General features: G+C 40.4%; 1 protein-coding gene across 5 annotated transcripts in view; it reads right to left on the bottom strand.

The window, feature by feature from the left end:
* Dusp22 (dual specificity phosphatase 22) overlaps nucleotides 1-9180 on the bottom strand; it is a 68803-nt gene extending 59623 nt beyond the window's left edge. For 2 of the 5 annotated variants that reach the window (XM_005335154.5, XM_013362806.4), the window contains exon 1: nucleotides 8720-9179. In XM_005335154.5, the coding sequence (XP_005335211.1) occupies nucleotides 8720-8740 (21 nt within the window). In that variant the 5' untranslated portion in view covers nucleotides 8741-9179. Of the gene's footprint in view, nucleotides 1-8719 lie in introns of all 5 variants that reach the window. The other 3 variants (XM_005335155.5, XM_078020428.1, XM_078020431.1) reach the window with 3 other exon arrangements.
* Nucleotides 9181-18754: the final 9574 nt, after the last annotated feature.

The following is an 18754-nucleotide window of genomic DNA, read 5'->3' as shown; positions in this document are numbered from 1 at the left end:
TGGCTCATGGTTTCAGAGGTTTCAGTCCATGGTCACTTGGCCCCATTGCTTTGGGCCTGTGATGGCACAGTACCTCATGGTGGGAAGCGACTGGTAGAGGAGGACTGTTTACATCATGGCAGCATGGAGGGAAATGGGCTATGATCCCAAGGTTCCCTTCCAAGACACACCTGACTTCCCTCCACTAGAGCCATCCTTCTAAAGGTTCCACCACCTCCCAACAGCTCCACAGACGGCAGTCATGCCTAGTGTGTAGGCATGGCGACCATGCCTAGCATGTAGGCATTTAAGATCTGAGCCATAAAACACAGGGTGGTTCCAAACCACCTCTGAAACTCCCCTTCTTTGCAATCTACAACCAAGCCAAGTAATCCTCATTTTTCCAAAACCCTTGTCCCACCTTGCTCTATCATCTTTTCTTTTTCTCTCAGTATTTTCCCTAAACAGAGAAGAGGTCCTCTGTGTTTAGGGTCCCTCATCCCTTGAGTATGCTCAAAAAAATCACAAAGCCTATAAAGTACATTTACTTTCTTTTATTGGTTTCTCAGGCTCTGAAGCCCTTTCCTGTTTGGTGAACCCTCCTCCCCACGTTCCCACAGCAAGCTTGGTGGGAAGCAAAGCCTCTTACTACAGAGGCTGTAAGTACCAGACACCTGCTCATATAAGACTTCGCAGCTCTGGCATGGACACAAGACCTGAGTGCGGACCATAAAAGGCCTGTTGCAAACCATAAATCTGGGAACAACTTGAGCATCTTCTTTGGCAGCAGAAGGTATGTGCTGATGGCACACTCAGCACCTTGTGACTACAGCATGGGCATTTTGGGCAGTCCCCAAAATGCTCTCATCTAACCACTTACAGGATCTTTCTAGGAAGGGCAGCCCTTATGTCTGCTTTTCCTCACTTCTTGGCCATCTGCCCTGTTCTACCTAAGGCAGCTGCATCTGGAACCTGTTGCTTATAACCAGGTCCTTTATGTGGACTTTTAATCCAGAAAAATGGCACAAACGCAGAAAGGCAAGCCAAAACCTTGAGGCAAGTCACAGGCACAGCACAGTCATTCCCGTCCTACCTTGGCTAACAAATGCATAACTGCCCTGCAAGGAATAGCTCAAATGGCACTCTAGGATGCTGAATATCACAAGGATAGGAGATTCCACCCTCCTCTGGATAGTGTTAAAAAAGAAAAAAAAAAAAAAAAAAAAACCTCTGCACATGTATAGTATAAAAGAAACCTTCACAGGCCTAACCACATAGTACAAGAATGAGAGATGAGGAGTACAAAGCTCAAATGAAAGTGTGTAACACAGCAGGAGGCTACAGCACCCTAGGCCTAAGCATTGCTTCACCTGTAAGAATTCGGTGTGTACTCATCATACTGTAAATTCAAGTTTTGCTTTTTTGGAACTTTCTGGAATTTGTTTTTCAAATTTTTTCAATCTGTGGTTAGTTCAATATGTGGATACACAACCCACAGGAAATGAGGGTTGACTGTATTTTTTTCTAAATGTGATTGGTTCTCTGCTGGATAGGTACTCAAATAAATGCTTCTTTAATGAACAAATGAACAAATAAACAATATCAAGAGGGTAGAATGAGATGAAGCTAGAAAAAGAAGGAACATAAAACATGATGACTGATAAAGCCTGATGTGAGCTTAGTCAGAGAGAACAAATGTTGTCTGTCTCTGCCTTGGTTGGGTTTCCCTGTAGGAAACAGTGACCAGCAACATCAGTAGCTCTGGGGATGGTATGGGAACAAGCAGGGACCCAAAGGAATGCTGAAGCAGAGTATCAGCAGACAGAAAGTCTGGAAAGAAGAAGCAACTAACTAAAAATAATCTAAAATTGGTATTTTACATGCATTTAAAATAATTTCAAATAATACAAAGAAAGAACAGAGTTGAGTCAGTCAACCTTTAATTCAATTTTTTTTTTTTCAGATCACAAGAGCAACCTAGAATTTCAAGGGCTAAAAAGAGAAAGCAAATTGTTCATCCCTCTTTTTGTAGCCAGATTTTAGTTCTCCTCCATACAGACTTATAAAACAAGATCAGGGAAGGCTGGCTGCCAGCAAACTAAATAAAAAGTCCGTCAACAGTTAAACTTCTACACCAGTCGGTTTCATAATTCAAGCTTGAAACAAAAAATCTGAGCCTTCACTTTCCTGATGTTATTATTGTGGGTAATCTGAGTATAGAGAGTAAGAAAATGAAATAAATGAAAAAATTTTTGGTCAGAAATATGGCTTATAGAGGTGACTGGGAAGGAATGGAGTAATCATTTGGGACAATAATACTAACCCATCAATGCACAGAGAATCTGAATGCAAGCTGGAAGTGAGAAAAAACAGAGCAAGAGTGAAATCATTATTCTTCCAAATGCCTCCAAAAGGTCACCACCTCTCAGCAACATTATAGTGGGGACCACGACTCAACATGACTTTTGGTAAGGACAAATCATATTTAAACCATTGCAGGGTACATGTCTTGTTCTCTGATGGGTCTCCCAAAACTTGCCCTAGCATATGTCACACTAACAAGTGAATTAACACACCAGAGAGGAACAGGCTGTCTTGCCTTCTATGGGTTCAAAAAGATTCCTGTTTTCTGTTGCAAGGCTATTTGGGCATAGGTAATGAAAGAAAGATCCTCCTGTGGAAACACTGTGAGATCACAGTGAAGACTCTCAGTGGTGGTGGGAGGCTAATCTTGATCAAGAACCTTCTCACCCACACACTACACTGCATGAACACTGGTCACACAGAAACACAAAAATCCAAATCCTGAGCCACACAAAAAAAATACTTACGTCCAAAAGAATAAGGCAGGAAATATTTTGAGTTTATTTTTAAACATTTCTCTTAGTTTTCCAGGATGCTGTGGAATTTAAGAACACCACCCAAACAGACGTAAGAGATAAATTCCTGGTCAAACAGCCAGCAAAAGGATATGAGAGCAGGTTGGGAGCGGAATCTTAATTCTTCCTAGGTCAGAAAGGACTTTCTGGGTTTCAAAGCCAAGGATGATGGGGGAAAACTTTGGTGGATTCCCTGAAGGGTTAAAATGTCACAGAGACTTTCTTAATGCCATTTGGCATGGGTCTAACCAGTATGCTTTTATAAGGGAAAGAATCTGAGAATACCCTTGTGTGCCCTTACAGCATTGCTTCAAATATCAGTTCTGTCATTGTGAAATAAAAAATATAACATTAAAAGGGGAAAAGAGAAAGCATTCAGCAGGCGGTGCAGAGGACAGAGGACAGAGATCACCATTGTGGAGTCTTTGGTCCATCAGTTCTGAGCTGTGGCTGTGTGTTCAGCTCCTGTAAAGGGGCTCCTCTGTAAGCTGCCTAGAACTTGAGCAACGGAGTCTTAACGTCTTTCATATTTATTTCCCACTACAGGATCTTGCATGTACCTTGACAATAGCAGGTATTCACAATTTGATGAATAGATGAATGGACAGATGAATGAATTATGAAGGCAGCCAAGTCACTTGCTTCCAGATGGAAATAGCAGCATTAAGTTACACAAGGACACTAGACATTCTATCCCCCACCCCACCTCCATACAAAAACAATACTCCTCAAACTTTAAAGCTCTAGTCTACCTATTAATGATCATCCAGTTCTAGATCGCACAGACCTCTGGAGATTCTGAGACAGAGAACACTAGAGTACTAGTTTTTAACTTTGGACAAGTTTGTACCCCAGGGATATCTGTCAATGTCTGGAGACATTTTTTTTTGTTGTGGGGGGAGGATGTGACTGTCATCTATCTGGACATAGTCTGGGATGCTGCTAGGCTTCCTATAATGTACAGCATAGTCCCCACAACAAATATTTATGCAGCCCAAAATATCAACAGTGCAGTTGTTGAGGAATCCTTCTCTATGCCTAGGGGTACCCATTCCCCTTGAATTACGATCCTTTCTTAACTATACTCCCTTTCTAAAGTGGAAAGAGCCATCTAAAACAGGTGTTCATCATATCCAAGGCCTGATGCCATCACCGTGACCATTGATAGGAAAAAATCCAACAAACCAATAATAGGGCATATTTTTCTCTTTACAATTTGTAAAAATGCCTTCTGATAAATTTTCATTTGCTTCTCCCAAGAACTTATGTAGAAATTAGAAAAGGTAACATTACATTCCTTTTAGAGCAAATAACGAGTCTAGATTAAGCTAACCACAAAGGTCTTTCAGTTGTAAACATCTATGAATTCAGGAGGGAAAAGAAAGCGAAGCTCAGAAATGTTAAGTGACTTGTTCAAGATCACATGAATGAATCAGCAGAGTGGCAGAGATGTCCCAGATCAGACTTTTTGATAGCTCTGCCCTTCTAAGTGAGCTTTTCAAGGAAAACTTACCCACTAATTGCAAATTGGCCTCCCATCACCATGAGCAAGCTTTCCATGAAATACCAGGACAAAAGGGGGAAAAAAAAGAACAGAAGAAAGATCAGTGGATAGACAAAGGGGATGGAGGAAAGGGAGGAGGAATGAGGGATGGGATAGTGAAAGGCAGTGAAATGAATCTGACGTAACTTTCCTATGTACATGTATGAATATACCACAGTGAATTTCATCATCAGGTATGTCCACAAGATACTAATTAAAAAAAAAAGTTTAACAGCAGAAAGATCAGTAGTATAGAGGAAAGGGAACAGGCGGGGGGAAGAAGAGAGGTAAAGCACTGGGGAGTGAATTAGAACAGAGTATATCCCATACTTTTATTTTATTTTATTTTTTAGTTTGTCGATGGACCTTTATTTTATTTATTTGTATGTGGTGCTGAGAAACAAACTCAGTGTCTCACACATGCTAGGCAAGTGCTCTGCCAATGAGCAACAACCCAGTCCACATGCTTTTATAATTATGTCAAAATTAATCCTATTGTCATGTGTAACTAAAAAGAACCAATTAAAAAAAAAAAAAACAAACACAGGACAACATCCATTCCCACCAGATAGGACACTTTCAGAGAACACAAAAGAGGGGGGAAGGAAGAAGCCACCAGACCAGGGAGCTCAATGTTTGATGAGCTGAACTAACCCTGGCAGTCAGTGGAGGACAAGCTGTAGAGCCACAGGGTCCTCATGTTCTGCCCTAGGAAAAGGCTTCCACACACTTTTAGTTCATTATTAAGGCTGATCTAGACAAAGGTATGCACATAAGAAGCATCAGGCTTCTCTGATGTAATGCTCATCTACAGAGGCCAGTTTTTAGCTTTGCTTTGTTTTAAATTGGGTATTGTAGTACTTAAAGACTAATGAAATGACAGTGAGGATAGTTTAGTGTGTGGGACCTCCCCCAAAAGATGTGGGGGGCTCAGAGTCTTTGAGATAACTTTGAATCAACTAAGAGTTTTCAAAGTCTCTATAGAAACATGACGTCTGCAGGCCATAGCCTATGTAATTTAACACTAGTCTTACCAGATACTTTCACACCCTTTTATCAAAATCAGACATGAAGGAAGAGAGGAGGAGACTTGTTTTGTAATTAATTTGAAACTATGGGGATCTTTTCAGGGTTTTTTTTTTTTTAGGAACTTTAGAAATTGCTTGGGATGAACTGGTGCTGTAGCTCAAAGGAAAGACTTGTACTGTCTTTGAAAATCAGTGGAAACTGGGGACCAAACCCGGTTCTACCACTATTTTGCATTAGGTCTTAGTCATTCTACCTTAGTCATTCTATTCTTAGTCTCTATTTCCCAATCTGTACAAACAGGATAAGATGACCTGACCTCATAGGTTCCTGTGAGGCTTAGATTTTATACAGTACAGGCACAGGACATGAAATTCAAAACATAATAGACCAAACTGCTATGTTGCCTATCTTTATTTCCTTGTTATCTTCAATTGACCAGAATATAGAAGCCAATTCCCCTCACATCCTCTGAATAGTCCATAGGAAGCTGGGACATACTGATGGAAATCTACCACAGGGACATGAAATATACAATAAGAACTGCTATCCGAAGGGCAGTCAGTCAAATCTGCATTGTTTAATTAATACACCTTCTTTAGCCAAGGAAGAGCAATTTGTATGAGATAAGAAAGAAATTTTGTCCCAGGAACCTCAGCATACCCACAAACTCCAAGTTATGCTTTTAGTTCTTTTATTTACACATGTTCTTTAAAAAGCATTTCTATGGTTAGCATCTTCCATTGATTCTAATAATCAATCGTTCTTTTGTTTTTTACAGTTGGGGAAAACGGGAAGTCTCATTACAAGTTACAAAGTGATAGGTGGAAAAGTTCTAGTTAAGTCTTAATTGTTGCCTTCCAACAATTTTCTTTGCCATTAACTAACCTTGTAATATTGGATAATTCTTTCTGATCTCAAGTTAAGTATGTTCATCTGGGAGATCCTTTCCTGGACTGAAAGCCCATTTTAGGTTTCTATAAAAAGATCTACTTTCCCCACTCTCCTGAAATTGTCTATCTTGGAACTGACAGTCCCCTTACCTTTTATGTGTTCTTTCTCTCTGACACATTCAGACACCTAGCAACCTATGTTGTACAAAAGAGTAGCCACTGAGCACTTAAAATGTGGCTAGTCTCCAAAGAAGTATTTCAGACATAGCATACGTTAAAAGACTTTGTAGGAAAAAAATGTAAAATATTCCACGTATAATTTTTTACACTGGTTACATGTTAAAATGACAATATTTTAATATATTCAGTTACATAAAATATATTAGTAAAATTAATTTTATGTTTCTTTTTATTTTTAATGTGACTATTAGAAAATTTTAAATCACATAGTTCATGTTATATTTCTACTGGACAAGTGCTGGTCTATGTTAAAGGTTCTAGGAAGGAACTGTGTCTCTGTCACTTGCACGGGGACTCCTTTCCCAACTAGCACAATACCTGTTGCCTATTAAGTACACAATCAATATGTGTTTATTAATAAATTCTCTAAACCTCTCTCTACATATGTTTCTCCATTCTATATTGGAAATGGTGTCTTTGTTTAAACACAAAATAATTATAATAGAGAAGAAATTACTCCCTTTGAAAGGTTAAAAAAATTAATATTGCTGAAAGGTATGGAATTAGTTTTGATCTCTTGGGCAATCACTGTATTTCTAAATAAGTCTTTGAATTATAATATAAAATATTACAAATTAAATACAGAAAGATGTTGAGAGGGAACAACCTTAGTGGGAAAAACTCTAGAAACAAACTTATGGAAAGCGGAGGTAGCCCCACAATCAATGGGAAGGTAAATGGATACCTCAAACATGTGATGAATATCTTTACTGTTTTAATTTTAAAAGCAGAAAGCTCATGGTGTTGATAGATTCCGGTGCTAATGGAAACACAATGCAAGTATTTATCCGAGAGAGAGAGTGTCTGTTTCCAAACTTGATCACTTGCCTAACAAAGAAGTGTGAATGAAAAATCTAGTCTCCAAAATATCTCAGTGAGTGATAGGCAGGCACAAAACACAGTTCTTTCATGAACTGGATCTCCAGGACACAACAGACTTGATGAGGACAGGTGAAAAGGGTCTGGTAGGTACACAGGACTCCATCGGCTACACTTTTCCTTCCCTGTCTTGAGTCCCCACTTCCGCATTACCAATGAAAGAACCAAACCACTATTGACCCCAACGCTGAGATAAACAAAAGAGAGAAAAGAGAGAAAACAAGCAAGCCACCTTGTTGTACCCACCAAATATGGAAGCTGAATATCTGAAGATATGAGTAAGTGGAACACAAAGGAGGAAGAAAAACAGAACGTTAGACACTAATTTTACCAAGACCATATCAAAGACCTGGAAAGACGTCCTTGTCCTGTTGAGGGCTTCTTAAAGTTTTGTCAGACTTTCCTTTAAGCCATCAAGTACCACATCACAAAACCTTTAACCTTGAGACCGACATGAATATACCCAGGTAACTCTTTAAGCAAGAGCTGGAATCTGGCACCTTCGGATGACAGCAAAGAAAAGAGTCACCTGGGAATGGGGTTGTGAGGAAACGGTGAGGACTTGGACAGAGAAAGCAACACTGATTTTCTAGAAGCATCGGTAAGCACAAGCAGACAGCCAACAGGTTGCCCTTGTAGCAGAAGCCACATCACCTAGGGACAGATCAACTATGAATGTTTTGTCAGCCGTGATTTAAAACCAGCTCAGTTTTTAGGCCTTTATCAACTTCTCTATGAACCAGGAAAAGAAAGGAAAAAAAAAAAACCCTTATCTGTACATAAGAAAAAAAATGGGGGGAGAAAAGAGGAAATTACAGAACAGAGGACACCCATGTACACCAGTTTACGAATGATGTGGGTGGTGAAGCTTCAAGAACCCAATTCAGGAGCGGAGGGGAGGGGAGAAGAAACCACATCCAGTCGGAGCTCAGCTGAGATCTCAGCAGAACAAGTGTCAACGCTTTTAAAGGGCACAGCGTGTTTCAGCCACAAAACGCTTCGGCTGGCGCAGCAGGCGGTGGGGGGCTGCTTACCCGGAAGCCGGCCGCGGGTGGGGTGGGGGAACACCCCAGAAACACCGACGGCGATCGCGTCCCCCACCACGCCCTCCCTCTGCCCGCCACAGGAAAGGTGCGTCTGGTGTTAACGTCGCGGGTCCCGAGAGGCAGGTGGCCAGCGCCCTTCACCTTGGCGCGGACCCCCGACGACCCAAACGCCCGCGGGAAGGGAGGCTGAAAAGTCGAGGCAGAAACAGCACAAACGACGTAAAGACACGTTACCTTGTTCATCCCATTCCCCATGGTGGCTGAATGCGAACTCTAGCACCCTTGGCAATGTGGTCGCAGGCTCACTAATGGCATATTACAGCGGGAGGGAGGAGCAGGTAGGGCGGGGGCAGAGGCGCTCGGGAGGGAGTTAGTGCTCGCTGTATAAACAACAATAACAATGACTGTCGTCCGGGTCCGCCCGGGAGACCCGACGCGCGCTAGGGATCGAGCATGGATGGCAGGGCTTTCCGCTCAGCCGCCCCGGAACTTCCCAGCGCGAGCAGGGCAGAAGCGCCCGCGGCTTTGCCGGGAAATGGTCTCGCTTTGCCGGTCCCCGCCCCCGTGCGCAGTCGGCTGGCGGAACGCGCGCCCCGCCGCGCGCACCCTGGGACTTGTAGTTGGATTCCCGGCGGCCGCGCCCCGCCCGCCCCCGCCGACCGCGGAGGCTCTGCGGAGGACCGGGAGGAGCCGGGCAGACGGCTCCTTGGCTGCAGCGCGGAGACCAGCGCGCACGCGCAATCTGAGTCCAAGCTCCGGGAGGCTGGCCTGGCCAAGCTGGCCTGGGAGTACGCGCAGGCGCTGTACGTCCTATGTCAGGGAGGTCACTCTGTGGTCCGGGGTCCCCAAATCCCCCCCTGGCCTTTTCCCCTGGGACAACTTTGAGGGGGCTGTTACCAGCAGTCGCTGCCTTGCCTTGCCTGCCTGGTGAATCAGGTGCTAATCAGAGCCCTAGTCTTTGGGGCTCCCCTATCTGGGGTTTCTGAGTGTGTGACAGATTTAGGCTGGGGCATTCCTGTGGCCCTGCCCCACCCACCACACCGAGAAGGCTAGCCCGCTGGGGAGTGGTGGGCTAGGTGACTCACCTCTGGGGAGGCATGACCTCCTTATTTGGGGGAGCAGTTGGCCAGGGACCTCATACCTCTAGGCTTTAGATGTGTCTCTTCATCAGTGTATCTTGGCTCTAATAGGCGCCTAGGTATGTTGATATATATGGTTGCTTTCTAGAAGCCCCTTCATTGCTGAACAACATAGCATTGGGGTTTTATCTGGAATGGATCACTTTCTAACCTGAAGAATTGTTTGGGGGTATTTTATCTTACTAAATTATTACTAAATTACTAAACTATTAATTAAGTTCCTTTCTGGGCATAGAATACTCAAGCTAGGGGTTTCTTGGTTTCATTTTTTATCCTTGCTATGACTACATATAGCAGGTACTTAAAAAATTATTTGATGAGCGAACACTACTATCAAACTAACTAGTTCACTGTTGACTCATTTAATTGGCCCTTCCTTGTTCATGGAGCTGCACGCTCTGGCCTCCTGTGTGTTCCTTAGACCTGTCAGCTTTGATCCTGTCCAGGGACTTGTGTTGTGCCATACTCTCTACCCAGACATTTTGGTCTCCTGCTCTTTGTGTAGCAGCCTCTTGTCTTTGAGGTCTTAGCCCAAATGTCATCTCATCAAAGAGGCTTTTCCTGACCTCTCAGTTTAAAGGTGAGCCTCCAGTTGTGATCACAGTACTCTATGATATTTTCTTTATAGCATTTAATATGATTAGAAATGATCATATTTGTTTTCTTACTTTTTTATCAGTCACCTCGCACAAAATAGGGAGTAGTAAATATTTGTCAAATAAATTAATGAACTCTTGTAGGCTGAAAAAACAAAAGTGATATTGTGAAGATTGGTAACATTTTTAAGAAAAGCATACAGACTCCATCTGCTTTTTCTTTGCTTGCACACCACATCTCTGGGCAACAAAAGGTACCAGAACACCATGTGTAGGAAACCCCACTCAATGTGCACATGCATTGTTTCTAATAGGCCACATGGGACCCAGCCAGGCTGTGCCCTTTCTGCCCCTTACTCTAGGATTGTTCCTTTCCTATCACCTTCACTTCCTGTTTTCCCTCCTGCCTCCCACTCAATAGCTGAACAGCCTGCCTCTATCTGCTCTGTACCACACCATCATTGTGTCTTTATTTTTACTGACCTTGTGTTTAGGGAGAGCACAGCATAGTTAGTGAACTACCCCGGAAATCCCAAGGCTCACCTCCATTCCTAACTCAGAATAATCTTGGGCAAAATGATCAATTTTCTGAGCCAGCTTTTTCAAAATTTTTAAAATGAGAGCATTGAACTGTGAGTTTTTGAAGGTTCTCTACAGCAATCAGCCAACTGCTTTTATTTCCCTCTGATGTCCTTGGGCTGTTGTTTCCAGTAGAAAGATGAATTTTCAGAGTACCCCCGGTTCATGAGGTGGCACTTTCCCATAAATGACAAATCCATACCCAAGTTTTCTTCCGTCATTCATTTGCAACATTTCTTATACATATTTACCTGATAAACTTATTTCTCCAGCTCAGATCATCTGCTTGACAATTCCTCAAAACCTATCTCCCAGCAGTCAAAATTAGCCCTCAGTATAGCTGCATTCAATATGGCTCTAGAAGGTCCACATACCCAGAGCTCATCTCAAATTTCCTAATTTTTCTTTTTATTTAAGTGGGAAAAGAGAAGACAATTAATACCAGAAGTTGAAAGAGTCATATTTTTAAACATTTTATTTTTAAATTTAATCTTATTCTTTAATTTTGAGGTATTCTTCTCAAGACTGTCTCTTTGCTCCCTTCCATCCTAACCCTAGAGCCCAAAACCACTTCTTATCATAAGACAATATAAACATAAATTTTTCATCTCTTGCTATTCTAAGAATTTTCTCTCTCTAGCTACCGATTATAGAAAGAAGAAAAGGAAAGAAACTGGTAAACAACGCTAGCATGTTTCATATCCAAAGTAGAATCTGTTAATTCATTTGTGTTCTCATAAAAAATTCCAAGTGCTACTTCTACTCCATTTACAGATTTTATTTTCCTTTTCTTTCCTGTCATTTCCAGTTTCTCATCACTGCCACCATCACACATATTGCCAATAATTCCCAAACAAAAGTGAAGCTTTCATGTGTATACAATAAACAATGCCCGCAAGTCATGGGAACCAGCTGGGTCCGTACTTCAACATGGTTAAGGATATTTGATGAGTAGCATATTTAGTGAGCAATCATTGAACTTTAAGATAGAGATGAGTAAAATCCCACAAGCAGAAGTTGAACCATTAGAGTCAGCCAAATCATTAGAGGTGTTAGTGATGATTTCAGAGAATTGAGATAAACCGCTGTTGAAGTGAGAAGTAGTTATGCAATCTTCCTTAGTCTCTTGAATATACTATAATCCAGGGCTTCATTACTTCAGGACTACTGACATTTGGGGTTGGATGACTTTTGATTTGGGGGACTGTCCTGTGCATCATAGAATGTCTAGAAGCATCTCTGACTTCTACTCACTTCCTTCCAGTAGCACTCCATTGGTTATGACAATCTAGAGAGAAAAATACTTCCCACAACTATCATCTGTATTATAGGCTACAGGGATGGGATGTATTATAAATGAAATATATTTGCCCCATCTCAAAAAGTTTTTTCTCAGCAAAAAAAACAATCTGTGAGGTGAATAGAGAACCTAATCTTGGGAGCAAATCTTTATTCCTCACCCATTAGAGCACTAATCACTAGGGTATATAAAGAACTCAAAAAGCTGAGCACAAACAAAAAAAAAATCAATAAATGGGCCAAGGACCTGAACAGACATTTCTCAGAAGATGATATACAATCAGTCAACAAATATAGGAAAAATGTTCATCATCACTAGCAATTAGAGAAATGCAAACCAAAAACACTCTAAGACAAACAACAATAAGTTTTGGCGAGGATGTGGGGAAAAAGGCACAATCATATACTGCTGATGGGACTGCAAATTGGTGCAGCCAATATGGAAAGCAGTATGGAAATTTCTTGGAAAACTGGGAATGGAACACCATTTGACCCAGCTATCCCTCTCCTCAGTGTATACCCAAAGGACTTAAGAACATCATGCTACAGGGTTACAGCCATATGGATGTTTATAGCAGCACGATTCACAATAGCTAAACTGTGGAACCAACCTAGATGCCCTTCAATAGATGAATGGACAAAAAAATGTGGCATATATACACAATGGAATATTACTTAGCAATAAAAGAAAATAAAATCATGGCATTTGCAAGTAAATGGATGGAGTTAGAGCAGATAATGCTAAGTGAAGTTAAAAATTTTAAAATTTAAAAATTACAGTTAAATCTATCCTAATAGATCACATTCATTCTCTGCAGATTTGTAAGGCCACCTTGTGAAATAAGAACAAATTATGAACAAGAAGCTACAATTATTGGCCATTACACAAGCCATGATTTTCTCTATGATCTTGTGTAGAAAGAAAGAATAAAGACATGGGATATATTAAATAAGCTAAACTCAGAAAGTCAAGAGTCAAATCCCCCATTATGTATAATTATAGTACATCAATAAAAAATAGCAATGACAAAGGATTTCACAACCAATGCATTAATTTAATGATAAAGGCATTAATTTAATGATAAAAATACATGTTCAGAGGGCATTCTATGTGTATTAAAGATCATTAAAAACACTTTAACTTTTAAACTTGCTGAATTATGAATGGTGAAGACATAACGCTTTGAACTTTCAATGTCAGGGATTTTAACCTTGGGTAATCCACTTTTAAATATTTAATAATGATTATTTTTACATTATTTTACAACTTAACTTACTCATTAGTACATGGACAATTATTTCACTTTCAAAACATTTTTTAGTGAATTAAAAATACCATCATGCTCAGTTACTGTATAAATAACAGCTGAATTTACAATATCCCATGACTCTCTCTTAAAACCATTCACATTCTTCAATGATTTTAATGAATTGTACTTATTCCAATTCAATAAAAATGAATTAGAATGAAAAAAACCAAGAAATTAAAATGAGGAGCTAATCTAGTCAAAGCATGGCTTGAAAGTAAAAGAAAGCTAGATTTATGCTATGGCCAGGTACAAATGTACCGCAAAGAATCCTGATTATATATATAATTATAATATACTAAATAAAATAATGATAACAATAGAAGGGAAATAGATTAGAGCAAGTGGGTTTGGGGAAGGAAGATATTTTCCCTAACTCAAATATCAGAATTTTATTAATTCAGCTGTTTTTATATAGTAACTGAGCATGATGGTACTTTAATTCACTAAAATTCCCTTCAAAAGAGAAGGTACTGGGAAAGGAAATTGAGCAAATAATGTGCATTAATGAATATGGCATAACAAATCACACTATTATATATGAATATAATGTACCAATAAAAATTAATTAATAAAAAGAAAGGTGATTCCATAAATTGTGGAAAGAAGAAACAAGGTGGAATCTAGAACCATAGAAGCAAAAACACAAAACATTTTCTCTTTTGCTAGCATTACCCAGTTAGAAGATACTCAGTTGACTACTGGGCCATGAAGAACAGCCTGATCATGAGTTTGGCCCCTGTGATGTGTGTCCTCAACCTTTAAAAGGCCATCAATTTCCATAACTCTAAGCAGTCATATAAACTTGGCTTCTACCTTTCACTTTTTAAAAATTTATTTTATTTACTTATTTTTAAAATTATTTTTAAAATTTATATATGACATCAAAATGCATTACAATTCTTATTATACATATAGAGCAAAATTTTTCATATCTCTGGTTGCATACAAAGTACATTCAAGCTTGGGGACACATTTAGTTGGGAATTTGATCAACTGTTGACATGTAGGGTTCCTGGGGAGGGGATTGGCAGAGGCTTGCAGGAATAAAAGCATGAGGCAGATTTTAAAACAATATCATGAGCTTGTCACAGGGGCACATGCCTATAATCCCAGTGATCTGGGAGGCCAAGCCAGGAGAATTGCAAGTTCAAGGTTAGTCTCAGCAACTTAACAAGACCCTCTGCAACTTAGTGAGACCCTGTTTCAAAGTAAAAAAATAAAATGGACTGGGCATGTAGCTCAGTGGCAAAGAAACCCCCTCGGTTATAAAATTAGTACCATAAATAAATAAATAAATAAATAAATAAAGTGTCATGCAAAGACAGAGCCCTTGGTCCTAACCCTGAATAGAAGGTGATATGCTTATCCTCCTCCATGTCATAACAGGTATGCCTATGTATTGTCAGTACAGCCAGGTTTTTGCAAAAAAAAAAATGTAGCTTTATGAAGGGAGGGATAATTTTTTAAATATGATTGTTTGTTTTATTGGTTTTGGTACTAGAGCTTGAACTGAGGGCCGCATGTGGTAAGCACATGATCTGCCACTGAGCCTCCCCGCCAGCCCTATGGGTGAGTTATTATCACTCTTAGCATCTAGCACCTGAGATAATTCCTAATATGTGAGGAATCAGTTAAATGTTTATTAAGCAATGCAGCACAGCTGGGAGGTTGTTGAATTTGTCCATGTATGAGGCCCAAAAGTAATTCATGCTTTTATATGCTGGCTACTCTATCAACTCTGCAGCTATCTTTTATTTTCTAGATCAATGTTACTACCTTCCATGAGGGGTGGTTATGTGATCTAGGAGTGACCAAAGTTCTAGTCTTTCATTTTTGAAACAGTGCATGAGAGTAAGAGAGAGGGAGAGGGAGAGGGAGAGAGAGAGAGAGAGAGAGAGGGAGAGGGAGAGGGAGAGGGAGAGGGAGAGGGAGAGGGAGAGGGAGAGGGAGAGGGAGAGGGAGAGGGGGAGAGGGGGAGAGAGGGAGAGAGGGAGAGAGGGAGAGAGGGAGAGAAGGAGAAGGAGGGAGGGAGAAGGGTGAGAGGGAGGTTGGTTGAGAGAGAGAAAGAGGGAGTCTTTGCAAACAGTGCTTTTACATATTGCTGAAATCTGCTGCTTGGTCTGCAGCTGTAGCTGTAGATAGCAGAATCCACTACTTCCTGTGGTTCTGCCCCTTGGCATCATGCTGTTATTTGAGATTTGATTATGGAACCATGCCTGGTTTATGCACATCCATCTTGTGAGTTGCCTGTGGTTATTTTTCTTGTCTGGAATGGTTTGACATGATCCATATTCTTTCCTTTCTCTGTCAAGGAAGGTCTACCCAAGGCAACAAAGTAGATCCTTTAAAACTTTCATGGTTTAAAATACAAACACCCCCAACTAACAAAATCTGAACCCCTCATATATTCTTAGCCTCAGTAGTATGAACCTCCTTTCCTTAGTATCTGACAAGACTGGTGTAAGACCCAACTTGGGTCTTGTTTTTCCACCCTAGCTCACCTGGGCATAAGGAGACACACCCAAGAGCACTTGCCAGCTTCCTTCTCTCTAGTCCTCTAGTCACATTCTCCAAATCTTCATAAAACCCTTTGATTATGTGAACTATTGCAGCGTAGAGTTGGATAGCCCCTAAGTGTCCTTGGTCAGAGGATGTCATCCTTCTATACTTATTGCACCTGCACAGCCAGTTGCCCTCTCTGAGGCTCACTTCTGCTTCTTCAAATGCCTGCAGAGGCCAGGGGGCAACCCAGAAGTCAAGACAGCAAGGGAAGCCCAGCTCAAAGCAATGACTGGGCAAGGCAAGCCCTCTTCAGAGGTCCTTACTTTGGAGTTACTTTGGAGTTCTTCCCTAGAGGAGGGCTTATCGTTGGTTTTGCTTGATTTTGTTATTCACTTTTCTATGTGAAACCAAAATTGAACTGGAACAGAAGATACTAAAAAATATCTGGATAGGGGCTGGAGGGAGCAGGGGATTTCCTAAGAGAATGGAATGTCCCAAGAGAAACTTCACTACTTTGAGAGGGGAAGTCCGTTTAGTATGACATAACACTGTTGTTATTGAACATTCTGTTGGGTTTTACATTTATTAATAGCTATTGTTATTTTGATTAGTTATTCATCATTAAAACCCCCGTGAATTATGAGAAAATCATCACACAAATGCTGGACAATGGGACTTGAGCTGGACAGACAACAGGTTCAGGATTATTTTCTTTATTATCTACAACAGGGTGCTCACAGTTTTTCACTCAATACCACTTGGCCTGAAGGAGGATACCTGCCCCTGGCCCAGATAAGATAACCTCACCCAAGGCAATAGCATAGCACCAATCTATAGTGTTTGCTCAAAGACCATGTCAAGTGCTGGTAGGCCTATACTTTCACTATCTTTGTCACACCTATGTGTCCTTTCTGCATGCTACTTCAGCTCCACACCCCTATAAACAATGACTAAGACAAGAATGACAGCTGCAAAGATGATATAATAGGATCACACAAGGCTTGGTCAATTTCTCCTTCACCTTTCATATGCCTCCTTCCTCCTAGAACATAGCAAAGATCACCCTCTTTGGTTGACCCACAAGTTCCATTACTGACCAGACTAGAATGATGTCTCAGTCTCTATTTGGCTTAATAAAGACATCAATTTCTTCCTCATCCCATCCCCAAATACAAGATGCACTTATTTTCTTATTTTATTTCTTATGTAATTGAGTCCATAAAGGTGACTTTTCTCAAGTGAAGGTGAGTTTGTTTCAAAAGGTTAGGAGATCTCTGTTTCTGCAGACAGAAAACTATAACTTTTAAGCAGCAGTTCCCCTTCTGCTTGTTGAGGTTTTGTGGGGCAGCCCAAGAGGTGGGCAAGTACAGTGGGTAGTAGAAAGAGAGTTATATAACTTATATATAAAACAATTTAATATGTGGCTATCTTTATTTGCTACAATGCTTTAAAAATATATAAAAATCTCACTATTTTTGTTGCAGTCATAACAATAATACAAAGGGGACAAGCAATTCTCATCATTACCTTATTCAAGCTGTAGTATGAAACTTCTTTTTTTGCCAAAAAGTATGTTTAGTTTCTTCTTAAGTAATAGTAACTTTAGAACTTCAATGTCAGTATAGGTGTTGATCCAGAAGGCTAGAATTGTATATTGTGCCTCATGGCTGCAGATTAAGATGTCTAATCAAGTCCTGAGACAGAACCTTCTGTCTTCTAGTTATTGATTAAATGTAATAGTTTCATAGAAGGCAGATAAAAAGAATCCCTTAGCCCTTTCTTCTCATTTCCTTAAAGATACATATTGTTTTAGTTTGCATTAGTTACTTTCTTATTTCTAAGCATTTCTTGTTTCGAAGATGTTTAGTTATCATCTGTAAAGAAGGGATAATTTGGTCTTTGATGTAGCATAAGATATCTGTCTGATGGGGTAACTGATTTTGTCCTGGTTTGTCCAGGGTTTTCCTGATTTTAAAACTGAAAGTCTAGTGTCCCAGGAATCTTTAGTCCCCAGCAGTTTGGGACAACTAGTTCCCCTACATCTGTGGCATATTTTGGTGAAATTTAAATTGGAAAAATACTCAATTATCATTTAAACATCTTCCTCTTCATTTACATATACTCTCATCTGTGAAATGTGGAAAAGAAGCAACTTCCTCCTGTACTTGGCAGGGCCAGGCATTTTCAGCTTTGAACATATGGCAGAAACATGTTTCTACTTGAGGTTTGTGATGGGCAGTTGATATGTTCCAAAAGGAAAACATTGGCTAGGGAAAATCAATGTCAGTATTGTTTTAGGGAGTGAAATGCATTTTGATCTTTCCCCAAATAAATCAATAAGCATGTTGGGTTCTAATCTGATTATTTCCCTAGAAATCATTCCAGAATAACAACAAAAGTCTTGTAGCTTTTCCTTATAATGTTAAATTCAGGGGATCACAGTGATTAAAAGAGTATTTTTAAAATGAGCAGGACAGTCTCCTAAAGGTTTTAGAGTTCCGTAAAGTGGAGGGGTTGGGTATAATGCATTAATAGCTCATCTCCTTCCTCCTCTGAAGTCCCCTCACTGCCTGCTGTCCCTCAGCCCACTTACTGCCCTCCAGCTGATAGGGTCTCAAATGAACTTGTGCACACTGCTTATCTCAAGCATGGAGGTGCCCTTTTTATTCACTCAATCATTTATTTAGAACCTGCTATATTCTAGGCACTGTTCCACAAGTAAAAACAAAATTGGTCCCATGTTTAGCTCACATTTATTTATAAGCCCGTGAGAAAAGGGAGATATGCATAACTAATTTCCATGCAATGAGGGATACTCTGAGTTTGTAAGTTGCTTAGACATGC

Source organism: Ictidomys tridecemlineatus, chromosome 8 (assembly GCF_052094955.1).
Source record: "Ictidomys tridecemlineatus isolate mIctTri1 chromosome 8, mIctTri1.hap1, whole genome shotgun sequence".
NCBI classification, from domain to species: Eukaryota; Metazoa; Chordata; class Mammalia; order Rodentia; family Sciuridae; genus Ictidomys; species Ictidomys tridecemlineatus.
Note: the sequence above shows the minus strand (reverse complement) of the source record. Positions and strands in the feature narration are given on the sequence as shown.